Source organism: Ranitomeya variabilis, chromosome 2 (genome assembly GCF_051348905.1).
Source record: "Ranitomeya variabilis isolate aRanVar5 chromosome 2, aRanVar5.hap1, whole genome shotgun sequence".
In the NCBI taxonomy this organism is placed as follows: Eukaryota; Metazoa; Chordata; class Amphibia; order Anura; family Dendrobatidae; genus Ranitomeya; species Ranitomeya variabilis.
Genome location: NC_135233.1, coordinates 380521076 through 380533980, shown reverse-complemented (window position 1 = coordinate 380533980; position 12905 = coordinate 380521076). Strand labels below are relative to the sequence as shown.

Below are 12905 nucleotides of genomic sequence, written 5' to 3'. Positions count from 1 at the left end.
AGTAATATGGACTCATACGGTGCCAGCGGCTCAGTATTGTGGTATCAGGTGCAGTAATAGGGACACATACGGCAGCAGTGGCTCAGTATTGGGGTATCAGGTGCAGTAATAGGGACACATACGGCAGCAGAGGCTCAGTAATGGGGTATCAGGTGCAGTAATAGGGACACATACGGCAGCAGAGGCTCAGTATTGGGGTATCAGGGGCAGTAATAGGGACACATACGGCAGCAGTGGCTCAGTATTGGGGTATCAGGTTCAGTAATAGTGTCACATACGGCAGCAGCGGCTCAGTATTGGGGTATCAGGTGTAGTAATTGGGACACATACGGCAGCAGCGGCTCAGTATTGGGGTATCAGGGGCATAAATACGGACACATACGGCAGCAGCGGCTCAGTATTGGGGTATCAGGTGCAGTAATAGGGACACATACGGCAGAAGTGGCTCAATATTGGGGTATCAGCAGGATGAGGAGTTTGGGCAGGTTGGGAATAGATAGTGATGGCTGGAATATGAGACGTGAAACGTGTCTTTATAACCTAAAAGAATTTTCCGTGGCCAAACCGGAATTATCCCCCTAGGCCAATCATTTGAACCAACAAATACTCAAAAGAGCAGCACATGGATCCTCATGTAAATAGTGTTAAACAGGAATGTTACCCTGTTTGTAAAACATATATATAATGGATCTCAGAATAATTAGAAAGGGATTTATGCAATAGATATAAATTTTATTAAATATAAATCATACAAAAATGGGACAAAAAATTCCAAACAGAAGATAATCGATGAAATACAGCTAAAAGATAGCCAGTACCAATAGGATGACAAAATTGATACTAGCAGTAAGAGAAATAAACATGTCCCAGTAGGAACAGCGGCACACAATATCGAAGGTAATGAGCCAGAAGACCCAGTTGTAAACTTGTCATATATCCTAAGACGATCCTTGCTAATAGCTTGATTAATAAAGCCGTCCACTGTTATATTAGTTAGACACCATTGCCCAGTAAAACCCGGCAACAGCTATGACATTATGATGACGATAGATTAAATACAAAATAAGATGGTACCAGCTGGATAAGAAAGAACCTTGCTGTTAGCTGGGTAAGGAGAGCTGTACCCCGCCCTGATGATAGATCACTGGTGCTCTCTATTACACATAATCACCAAATGTGACCCGGCAGCAATGATTACAGTAGACTGACAATAAATCCAGAGTCTAATAGGAGAGGTAGCAGATCATATCACTTTACCTTGGGACATAATGTTCCCAGCGTGCCGCTGTATCCGTGGGACGTGTAGTGCCTCGACGCGCGTTTCACCGCCTACGGCTTCGTCAGTGAAACGTGTCTTTGTTGTATTCTCTGCAGACGAGTTGTAGCTGGAAGAACTTGTCATGTCGGTCTGGGCCAGATGGAAAAGACGGCAAAAATGAACGATTCCATCAGAAAGAACGACAGCGGTAAGTCATTATCTGTAACTGTGCAGTGATCTGTTATATGTTCTGTAGGGCTGGAATCTACCACTGACCATATGGCGGTAATATCCATGTTGGTCTTTATATAGAGATTATCTTCAGTAACAGTGCGGTCATCTGCTGAGGTTCTCCTCCACTATTAGGGTGCGTCACCAAGTTGTAATCAAGGTTACCTGGTTAGGGGCCCACTCAGAAGTTTCGCCCCCCTTGAACCAAAACCTCTGCTTCATGGTATAGGTAGTCTTAAACCATCGTGGCTATCTGTACTAGCATCCAGCACGTTCATGTCTATGTATTAACCATAATTTTATTGTATATACAAAAAAAAATAATTTTTGGCATGGTCTGTATTGCGTTAGAACGATATCTATTGGGTGAGCACTTTGTTTCTTGCTTAACATGGACAAAACAGAATTCATCATCTTTCCCTCATCTCACGCGACCCCCACAACGAACCTATCCATTACAGTGCATGGCTGCCCACTCTCCCCAGTCCCACAAGCTCGCTGCCTCGAGGTAATCCTTGACGCTGATCTCTCCTTCAAACCACATATCCAAGCCCTTTCCACTTCCTGCCGACTTCAACTCAAAAATATTTCACGAATCCGTACATTCCTCAACCAAGAATCTGCAAAAACCCTAGTCCATGCCTCCATCATCTCCCGCCTTGACTACTGCAACCTCCTGCTCTGTGGCCTCCCCTCTAACACTCTCGCACCCCTCCACTCTATTCTAAACTCTGCTGCCCAACTAATCCACCTGTCCCCCCGCTATTCCCCAGCCTCTCCCCTCTGTCAATCCCTTCACTGGCTCCCCATTGCCCAGAGACTCCAGTACAAAACCCTAACCATGACATACAAAGCCATCCACAACCTGTCTCCTCCATACATCTGTGACCTCGTCTCCCGGTACTTACCTACACGCAACCTCCGATCCTCACAAGATCTCCTTCTCTAGTCCCCTCTTATCTCCTCTTCCCACAATCGTATACAAGATTTCTCTCGCGTATCACCCCTACTCTGGAACCCTCCACCACAACACATCAGACTCTCGCCTACCATCGAAACCTTCAAAAAGAGCCTGAAGACCCACCTCTTCCGATAAGCCTACAACCTGCAGTAACCACCAATCAACCAAACCGCTGCATGGCCAGCTCTATCCTCACCTACTGTATTCTCACCCATCCCTTGTAGATTGTGAGCCTTCGCGGGCAGGGTCCTCTCTCCTCCTGTACCAGTTATGACTTGTATTGTTTAGGAATATTGTACTTGTTTTTATTATGTATACCCCTCCTCACATGTAAAGCGCCATGGAATAAATGGCACTATAACAATAAATAATAATAATAATAATAATAATAATAATAGTGCTTGTTATATGCGTTTGGCTTTTTTACGTCCACCTCTTTGAACAGCTATCTTAGGTGAAGGATGTGCGGATGCGCCATCTATCTTATTCCCATGAATTTTATCAAGCCTGGTTATCTATGCCATTCAACACTACTCTACGGGCATGTATGTATGATTCCTTCTTGCTCAAAATCCTTAGATATATTGCCATCATCACTTAATTGGCAGGGGGCTACAGATTGGGCTTTAGAATATGTCGCCGGTCGTATATTATCTCAAAAATCTAGCATCATCAGATATAGTGCCTGGGCATCTAGGCACCCCTATATGTTTTTATATAGGTATGGCAATTCTGTGTCTCGACCTATATATACTGGGATTGTTCCCTAACCCCTCTGTATGTAGTGATTAAGATATATGTAGTAACTTTCGTTTGGTAAGCAAAGTGGGATTTGTACACTCAATTTTTCTGTGTGATGTATTTCAGCGCATGCGCATTGTGCATTTTCATGTCACTTCTGTATCTGCTATTTGGAGCGGTGATTCTGGGATTTAGACACTCGCGCACGCGCAGTTTACCGCAGCTTCGGCAAGTTCATTATATCCGGATATAATTGCTTTATGTTCGGTGCAGCGCTCTTTGTGCATTCGCCGTGTTAGGGTATGTTTCCACGGTCAGTAAACGCTGCTTGTTTGACGCTGCAGCGTCAAACAAGCAGCGTCCAGATGTTCCAGCATAGTGGAGGGGATTTTATGAAATCCCGTCTCCACTATGCGTGGAAACCCGCACGCGGCGGCCCTGCGACTCCGGACATGCTGCGCGTCTTTTCAGAACGCAGCATGTCCGTACACCTTGCGGGGACGCAGCGTCCCCGCAAGGCATATCACAGGGCCCTATGGCGAGGGGTGCGATGATCCCGGATGTGTACTGTACACATCCGGCACCATCGCGTCCCATTAAGGGGGCGGGGCTTAGCGCCGAGCGGCTTCGCCGCTGCGTCGATACCGCCGCGTAGCCTTAACGTGGAGACATAGCCTTACTCTATTCCTCCATCTTACTATACCCGGACATAGCTCTGTGTGTTTGGTATGATGCTTACTCCATGCACTCCTGCAGCTGTTTGCGATCTCATCATTTGGGTAAAGTATAAATATATATTCTGAGTCCATTTCTTCACACCACTTTTACCCCTGATGAAGCCACTGGTGTGGCGACACGCGTCGGGTCTTTGACCCACCTTGGACCCTCTTATCCTGGTTTGCACACCTTCTGAGCATGTTCCATGTGACTTTTTTGATGGTGGTTTTCTGTAATATGTAGAATATTCTGGGGCATGGCATTGTCCTTTGGGGCTACAGGCAAACTAAACTTCCATATTTGGGGTTAATTTTGGGACATACATTTGTTATATTTGTTTATATTGATATGATTTTGAGAATTATTTAGAGCAATTTGGCTGGTCATGCATGAGTGTATTTCTGGGCTAACAGATTTATAAATCTTCAATATAACTGTATAACAAGATTTTATCACTGCTGAAATAATTTAGTATATGCATGCACAATTGTTGTAGGATTCTACTATTTTGTTTATATCTACACCCATGTACTAATGCTTGCTGGGTGGTGCTTATCAGCTCCTAGGCGATATTTATAACAGTGTGTATATCTTTGTATATAGTCTTAATCATTAGTCCATACCCAATGTGTATGGTCCGCCATATGGTCCGCTGTGCACGATCTATATACGGTATATATTTTCTCTCATGGATCATTCTCCAGCATTATTCATTGCTTAATTCTATAAATAATTTTCTTGAGAATATTTATTTGGGTGTTGCAAAACCACAATTATTGACATTCATGTATGGGTCTGACGATTAGGGGGGCCTACCTCTTTATGGGGTTGTTGTCTTATTGTTTAAATGTTTTTAAGTCACTGTTTTTGTGTGCTTTATCTGGACTCTAATAAATAAAAATATTTTTTGATACACTATATATTTAGGGTGTTCCCCAGTGGTTGGTATGTCGCTTTTTCTTCTTTAATCTAATTCAGTATTGACATACCTTGGGTAGATCCCCTGTACTTTGTTTTATTGTTTTATTCTAAAAACCTCATAATGGAGCAACCAAGAAAAGCAGACACGCAAATGGAGCACACACCCAGAAAAATACAAGCTGAGTAGCAACAAATACAAAAAGTTTATTGAAAATAGAGACACATACACTAGAATAAAAGCATATTAAAATATAACAACCACACCACTAGTCCCATGGTGAATGCTCATGGAAGACAGCCCAAAATACAAATAGTAATATATATGCTATACACCACAACAATAATGGCAACCAAAAAATACCTATATATGAAAATCAATAATTAGACAGCATATAAGGAAGACCTGTAAAGTGGGGAATAAAACCCCCTAAGCCCTATAAAAATGTAATGTGACTCAATAATTCAATAATACAGATGTAATAGTACAAACAAATAAAAGAGCACAGAGGGTCTGGGCGTCCCCAGATACCCCCACTATGAATGAGTAGCCTTGCTATGGAAGACGAGCCTGTGACTATCAAGGGGCCATAATAGGAAAAAAAAAAGGGAGGTAATACCAGCAAAAAGGTAAATTAAATCAAAGGAAAAATATATAAATATAAAGCAGTGTGATCAGGTGGAACAAGAATATCACCCAGGCTATAGAAAAGTGCCCACAAAGGTCAGGGTATGTGGCACAATGGTAGAAAGAATACAAAGTATGAGTATAAGTATAAGGCCGGGGACACACTTAACGTATAAAAAAACGGTCCGTTTTTCACGGCCGAGAATCGCACAAATGTTTCAAAAACAGTGATCCGTGTGCAGTGCGAGGATGCGATTTCCTCGCATCAAATAATCCGTGTGACATCCGTGTGACATCCGTATGGCATTCGTATGCCGAGATTTTCTCGCAAGCTTGCAAAACCGACATCTAATGGATTTATGTGCTCAAATGTTCGGGAAAACATATATACAGTATATATATATATATATATATATATATATATATATATATATATATATATATATGTCATTGAGACACACATATATATATTCTGTATTTATATTTCATTCAGCGCGATATCTGTGAAAAGCCGGTAATTCAATTGCCGGCTTTGCATTTCTCCTTCACAAACCCGACAGGATATGAGACATGGTTTACATACAGTAAACCATCTCATATCCCCTTTTTTTTTGCATATTCCACACTACTAATGTTAGTAGTGTGTATGTGCAAAATTTCAGCGCTGTAGCTGCTAAAATAAAGGGTTAAATCGCGGAAAAAATTGGCGTGGGCTCCCGCGCAATTTTCTCCGCCAGAATGGTAAAGCCAGTGACTGAGGGCAGATATTAATAGCCAGGAGAGGGTCCATGGTTATTGGCCCCCCCGTGGCTAAAAACATCTGCCCCCAGCCACCCCAGAAAAGGCACATCTGGAAGATGCGCCTATTCTGGCACTTGGCCACTCTCTTCCCACTCCCTGTAGCGGTGGGATATGGGGTAATGAAGGGTTAATGTCATCTTGCTATTGTAAGGTGACATTAAGCCAGATTAATAATGGAGAGGCGTCAATTATGACACCTATCCATTATTAATCCAATTGTTTGAAAGGGTTAAAAAACACACACACACATGATTTAAAAGTATTTTAATGAAATAAACACAGCGCTTGTTTTAATAATTTATTGCTCTCTCAATCCATTTTCAGACCCTCGCTTGGCAAAACAATAAACACACAATATACATACCCTCTCTGATGTCCTATCACGTCCCATGAGGTAATCCATCTGGAGGGGTTAACTAATATTACAGGCACGAGCTGCGATAAACCACTCGCTCGTACCTGTAATCCCCGGGTGCTGAAAGGAAAGCAGTGATCTATACTTACATTCAGTCGCGGTGATGCGCCCCTGCTGGATGTTCTCATGAACTGCAGCCTGGGAACTTTTTCCCACGCTCCAGGTCATATGAGGACATCCACCAGGGGGCGCATCACCGCGACTGAAGGAAATGTAGGTCAATGACCTGGGAAAAAGTTCCCAGGCTGCAGTTCATGAGAACATCCAGCAGGGGCGCATCACCGCGACTGAATGTAAGTATAGATCACTGCTTTCCTTTCAGCACCCGGGGATTACAGGTACGAGCGAGTGGTTTATCGCAGCTCGTGCCTGTAATATTAGTTAACCCCTCCAGATGGATTACCTCGTGGGACGTGATAGGACATCAGAGAGGGTATGTATATTGTGTGTTTATTGTTTTGCCAAGCGAGGGTCTGCAAATGGATTGAGAGAGCAATAAATTATTAAAACAACCGCTGTGTTTATTTCATTAAAATACTTTTAAATCATGTGTGTGTGTGTTTTTTAACCCTTTCAAACAATTGGATTAATAATGGATAGGTGTCATAATTGACGCCTCTCCATTATTAATCTGGCTTAATGTCACCTTACAATAGCATGGTGGCATTAACCCTTCATTACCCCATATCCCACCGCTACAGGGAGTGGGAAGAGAGTGGCCAAGTGCCAGAATAGGCGCATCTTCCAGATGTGCCTTTTCTGGGGTGGCTGGGGGCAGATGTTTTTAGCCACGGGGGGGCCAATAACCATGGACCCTCTCCTGGCTATTAATATCTGCCTTCAGTCACTGGCTTTACCATTCTGGCGGAGAAAATTGCGCGGGAGCCCACGCCAATTTTTTCCGCCATTTAACCCTTTATTTTAGCAGCTACAGCGCTGAAATTTTGCACATACACACTACTAACATTAGTAGTGTGGAATATGCAAAAAAAAGGGGGATATGAGATGGTTTACTGTATGTAAACCATGTCTCATATCCTGTCGGGTTTGTGAAGGAGAAATGCAAAGGCGGCAATTGAATTACCGGCTTTTCACAGATATCGCGCTGAATGAAATATAAATACAGAATATATATATGTGTGTCTCAATGACATATATATATATATATATATATATACTGTATATATGTTTTCCCGAACATTTGAGCACATAAATCCATTAGATGTCGGTTTTGCAAGCTTGCGAGAAAATCTCGCCATACGGATGCCATACGGATGTCACACGGATCATTTGATGCGAGGAAATCGCATCCTCGCACTGCACACGGATCACTGTTTTTGAAACATTTGTGCGATTCTCGGCCGTGAAAAACGGACCGTTTTTTTATACGTTAAGTGTGTCCCCGGCTTTAATCACCCGATCAGGTCATCCAGTCTGCGGTCTGGGCTGTCAGCTGTCAGGAGTAAAGGAAGATGATCCCGGGATCCAGAAGGTGTGGGGAGGCCCCACGCTTATCGCTGCTGAGCGCAGCTTCGTCAGGGGAAGTGCTGGGGGATAGGCCAAGAAAGACTTAAGTAGCGGCAGAAAAAATTAAGACAATAAGGGTATGTGCACACGTCCGGATTTCTTGCAGAAATTTCCTGAAGAAAACCGGAAATTTTCTGCAAGAAATCCGCATTTTTTTTTTGCGTTTTTTTCTCGTTTTTTTCGCTTTTTTAGCATTCTGCAAGCGTAATTATGCTAAACTGACTGACAAGTTGGTCACACTTGTCAAACATACTGTTTGACAAGTGTGACCAACTTGTTATTATAGATGCTGCTTATGCAGCATCTATAGTAAAAGATAGAATGTTTAAAAATAATAAAAAAAATTAAAAATGGTTATACTCACCCAGACGATCTCCTCAGCGGCGTCCGTTCCTATAGATGGCGGTGTGGTTCAGGACCTGTGATGATGTCGCGGCTTGTGATTGGTCGCGTGAGTCACATGAGCGGTCACGCGACCAATCACAAGACAGTGACGTCATCACAGGTCCTGAACCACACCATCTATAGGAACCGAAGAGAGAGCATGCACCGGAGAGGCGGGAACACTTCGGGGTCCATCAAAGGGTGAGTATAGGACCATTTTTTATTTTAATTCTTTTTTTTGACCAATTATATGGTGCTCAGTCCGTGGAGGAGAGTCTCCTCTCCTCCAACCTGGGTACCAACAGCACATAATCTGCTTACTTCCCGCATTGTGTGCAGAGCCCCGTGCGGGAAGTAAGCAGATCAATGCACTCCTAGGTGTGCGGAATCCCCGCAATTCCGCATTTTTAATGAACATGTTGCTTTTTTTTCCGCGATGCGATTTTTTCACGGAAAAAATCGCAACATTTGCACAAAAAATGTGGAATACCCTGTAAATAATAGGAGGCATATGTAAGCGTTTTTTCGCGTTTTTATCACGTTTTTATAGCGAAAAAACGCGAAAAAAACGCAAAAAATCCTGAACGTGTGCACATGGCCTTACTCACAGGTGGGCAATTGGTGTCCAGGTAAGTACCTTGATAAGCATGGGGGATTGAGGAAGTGCACCAGCGCCACAAAATAATGGCAGCTGAAAATGAAAGCGAAAGTGCGTACATGTGCAGAGAGCTCGCTACTGAACCTCCAGAGGGCGTAAGAGCACAACACACTGCTCATAATAGAGCTTATGTGATGAGAGAAAAACCTCAGCTCGGTGCGCAAAAAATAAGCCCTCACCCAACCCGAGATCACGAAAAATGGAGAAACTACGGGTCTCGGAAAATTGTGTGGGATTGCACCTTTTTATGCAATTTCACCGCGCTTGGAATTTTTTTCCTGTTTTCGAGTACAAGACATGGTAAAACCAATGGTGTCAGTCAAAAATACAACTCGTCCCGCAAAAAATAAGCCCTCACATGGCCATATTGACTGAAAAATAAAAAAGTTATGGCTCTGGAAAGAAAGGAGTGAAAAACGAAAAAAGCTCCGGTCATGAAGGGGTTAAAAACCTTACATGAAGCAGACTTTTGGAACACATATTCTTATTCGGCATATCAAAATCTATAAGATACAATAAAATTTTCTCAGGGGACAAGAACTTCCCTGAAATTTGTTGCGCAGTGTTATAGGAGTCTGGCAGAATCTGTCTCATAGAGAACACAGGAACACTTGGCTACGCCGAGCGTTTGTGCTTGGAGGATTTTAGTATTGATAACTATGCCTCATTATATATACTGAGACGGAGTTAGACTGGGAGCCCCAAAGAGGACAGTGATGATGATATCTGAACAGCGCTGCAGAATATGATGGCGCTATTTACTGTAAGAGAGTACAATAAATACAAATATTGTATGTAACTTCATCTGTGTGGCTGCTTCTCTGACACTTACTACGTGTGTCCTGGGAAGATACTCCGAGTCCTGATATAACAATGCAGGTTAGAAAAGGAATATACAGTATAAAGGAATCTATGATGCAGTTGATCTAATGACCTAAAGAAATGTTATTCACACAAACAAGGGTATGAGTTGCTTTAGTTATTTTACAATAGATACAGATGGAAATCCAGAACCTTTCCATATGTAGATTTGGCCACTTTATAAAAGCCTTTGTGAGACAGCGGCATTAGTATACAGTCCGTCCTGAATAAAGTGAGGTTAAACGATGAATATGATTTTCTCCAAACATAATTTCCATGTAAAAACATTAGTTTTTAAAAGACGATCAAACCATAAACGTAAGTGATAAGTGCACAGTGTGATGTGTATACGACGATCTGTGATAATCATCGTGTGATTATGTTTTCAGTGGGAAATGTCCTGATCCAGTCAGAATTCTACCAGACGCAGCTGCCAAGTGCCGAGTACGCCTTCCAGTTTGATGATGACGAGATATTTAATGTGGATTTTGACAATAAAACTGTGAACTGGAGACTGAAGCAGTTTGGAGAAGTGGCTAGTTTTGACGCTGCTGGTGCCTTACAGAACAAAGCGGTGAATATGCAAAATCTGAAAATCATGATGGAAGGTACAAACAACACGGCAGCAAAACCAGGTAAAATCATCAGTGTCTTATATACGCCAATGTTATTTCTGAAACATTAGCACAATGCACAGAATGGGAAAATAAACATTGACAATGGTTTATTCAGTAATTTTTACAAAAATGCCCATAGACATCACATGGAAATCTTCATTATGACGCTACATTGAAAAGGCCAAAAAATTCTCTTTTGAGTGCAATAATTTAAAGACATCACTGAAAAGGAAGTCTGTGCAGTGAGGGTATGTGCACACGCTGCGGATTTTGTTGCAGAGTGCGTCTTCTTGCAGTCACCGCTGTACTTAGGAAAGCTTCAATCAGCAAGATATCTTGAGTAAACAGTATTTACTTCATACTGGATAAACATGAGATACAATTCAGTGTCACACAGTCCGTGCACTGAAGACATACACATTCAAGAAAAAGAAGAAAAACAGGAAGTAAGAAAAACAACCAACAATAGAGAGCTTCCCTCCCCACATTACAGCAAGTATATAACTTTTCACACTATCGCCATCTGCTGTCTGGTTAGTATAAAGTCCTCCTTTCTCTTATAATAAGTCCTAATCTGTTGCATATGCCAACACCCTTTCTCAACAATAGGGACTTATTCAATCAAACCCAACTTTTTTATTAGTCTCTGATGTTTATCAGCATTCAACGCCTTTGTGAAGATGTCTGCTGTCATTTCTTCAGTAGGACAGTACTCTAACTTCAAGACTCCTTGTTCCTGATGATCTCTCAAGAAATGATATTTCACATCAATATGCTTGGTTCTTGGATTGACTCTTTCCATCTGAGCAAGAACAAGACATCCTTGATTGTCCTCTTTCAGTTTTGTTGGTGCCAACTGTGGTTGTCCTAATTCTGTCAACAATTGTCTTAACCACAGTACTTCTTGACTCGCGTGTGCTGCGGCAACATATTCTGCTTCTGTTGAAGATAGTGTCACAATTGACTGTTTCTTACTTGTCCAACTTATTGGTCCACCTGAGAGAAAAAAAATATGTCTGACAACCAAAAAAGAACCAAAATACCCTAAAAGATAACTTTTAAAGAATCTTATTTTAAAATCTCATAGATAAACACAAAATTACTACCAACACCATAAACGCTAGTTCTGAGCGGGGTATAAAAGTGCCAGGAAGAAACAGGAACTCTTTTTGTAAAGAAAAGTATACCTGACTAAGTCCCTAATGATCACCCTAATAGGACTCACACCTTCCTGACAGCGGAGGTTGGCACCCTAAAATTCGATGTGGCGCCCCCACTCAACGGCGGCTATCCCTCCTCACCCTAATCGGGCCCTAACAACTACCCACGCCCAGACTCCAAAAAACAACATACACACAACAAAGAAACCTAGGTCACACTGTGAATGTGAAAAAACTATAAATAATAAAGAATTAGACTACATGCACCAAAAGATGCACAATATTAAATACCTTGTATGCTAACTCTGTACATTGAAAGCCCAGAAAATATTCTTTTGTCTCAGCTAGATAACAATCTCCTTAATCTATATAGTACAATAGATGTTTGAAATGGAGAGTACAGATGAAAAAAAGGTTTCTCAACGTTCTACAGTTGGAGACCCTAATAGTCTAAGGTGCTATTGTGCAAATTGCAATATACTGCTGCCATAGATGGTTAAATAAATACATTAGCTATGACCTAGTAGTAACCATAGCAGGCATGAAAAAAAGCTTCAGGTAGATTTATAGTTATCGCTGATAGCTAATCATCGCCATATTCCATATTCCAAAATATTCTTAATGAAACAGGGAACCTGTCAAAGGCTATCAGCAAAGAGTTACTATAGTCACAGTCGATTGTTCAACCAAATCTATATACCATAATACATGCCATGTCTGCATATCAGTATCACAGACATACATAGAAGCCTCATTGATAATAGACCATATCACAGATTTCTCATGGCTACAGCGCTACACATCAAAAGCACTTAACATATTGCTGCCATGAGGTACCGGGCATAGTCTGCTATGATTAACAACATTACTTATCTGAATACAAGTGACTCAGTCTGTCCCATGTCACCATCCCTACGCGTTTCGCCCCTTCCCAGTATAGGGGCTCATCAGGGGACCATTTGGGATCTGGCCGCAGTGGCTCCAAAAGTAGATGTGAACAGATAGAGGTAAGTTGACTCACTATATGG

General features: G+C 42.0%; 1 protein-coding gene across 1 annotated transcript in view; it reads left to right on the top strand.

Annotated features, from left to right (window-relative positions):
- The window catches only part of LOC143806157 (H-2 class II histocompatibility antigen, A-U alpha chain-like), a 258329-nt gene that overhangs the window by 139217 nt on the left and 106207 nt on the right, over positions 1-12905 (top strand). Inside the window, exon 3 of the mRNA XM_077286166.1 lies at positions 10490-10735. Within this exon, the coding sequence (XP_077142281.1) occupies positions 10490-10735 (246 nt within the window). The remainder of the gene's footprint in view (positions 1-10489; positions 10736-12905) is intronic.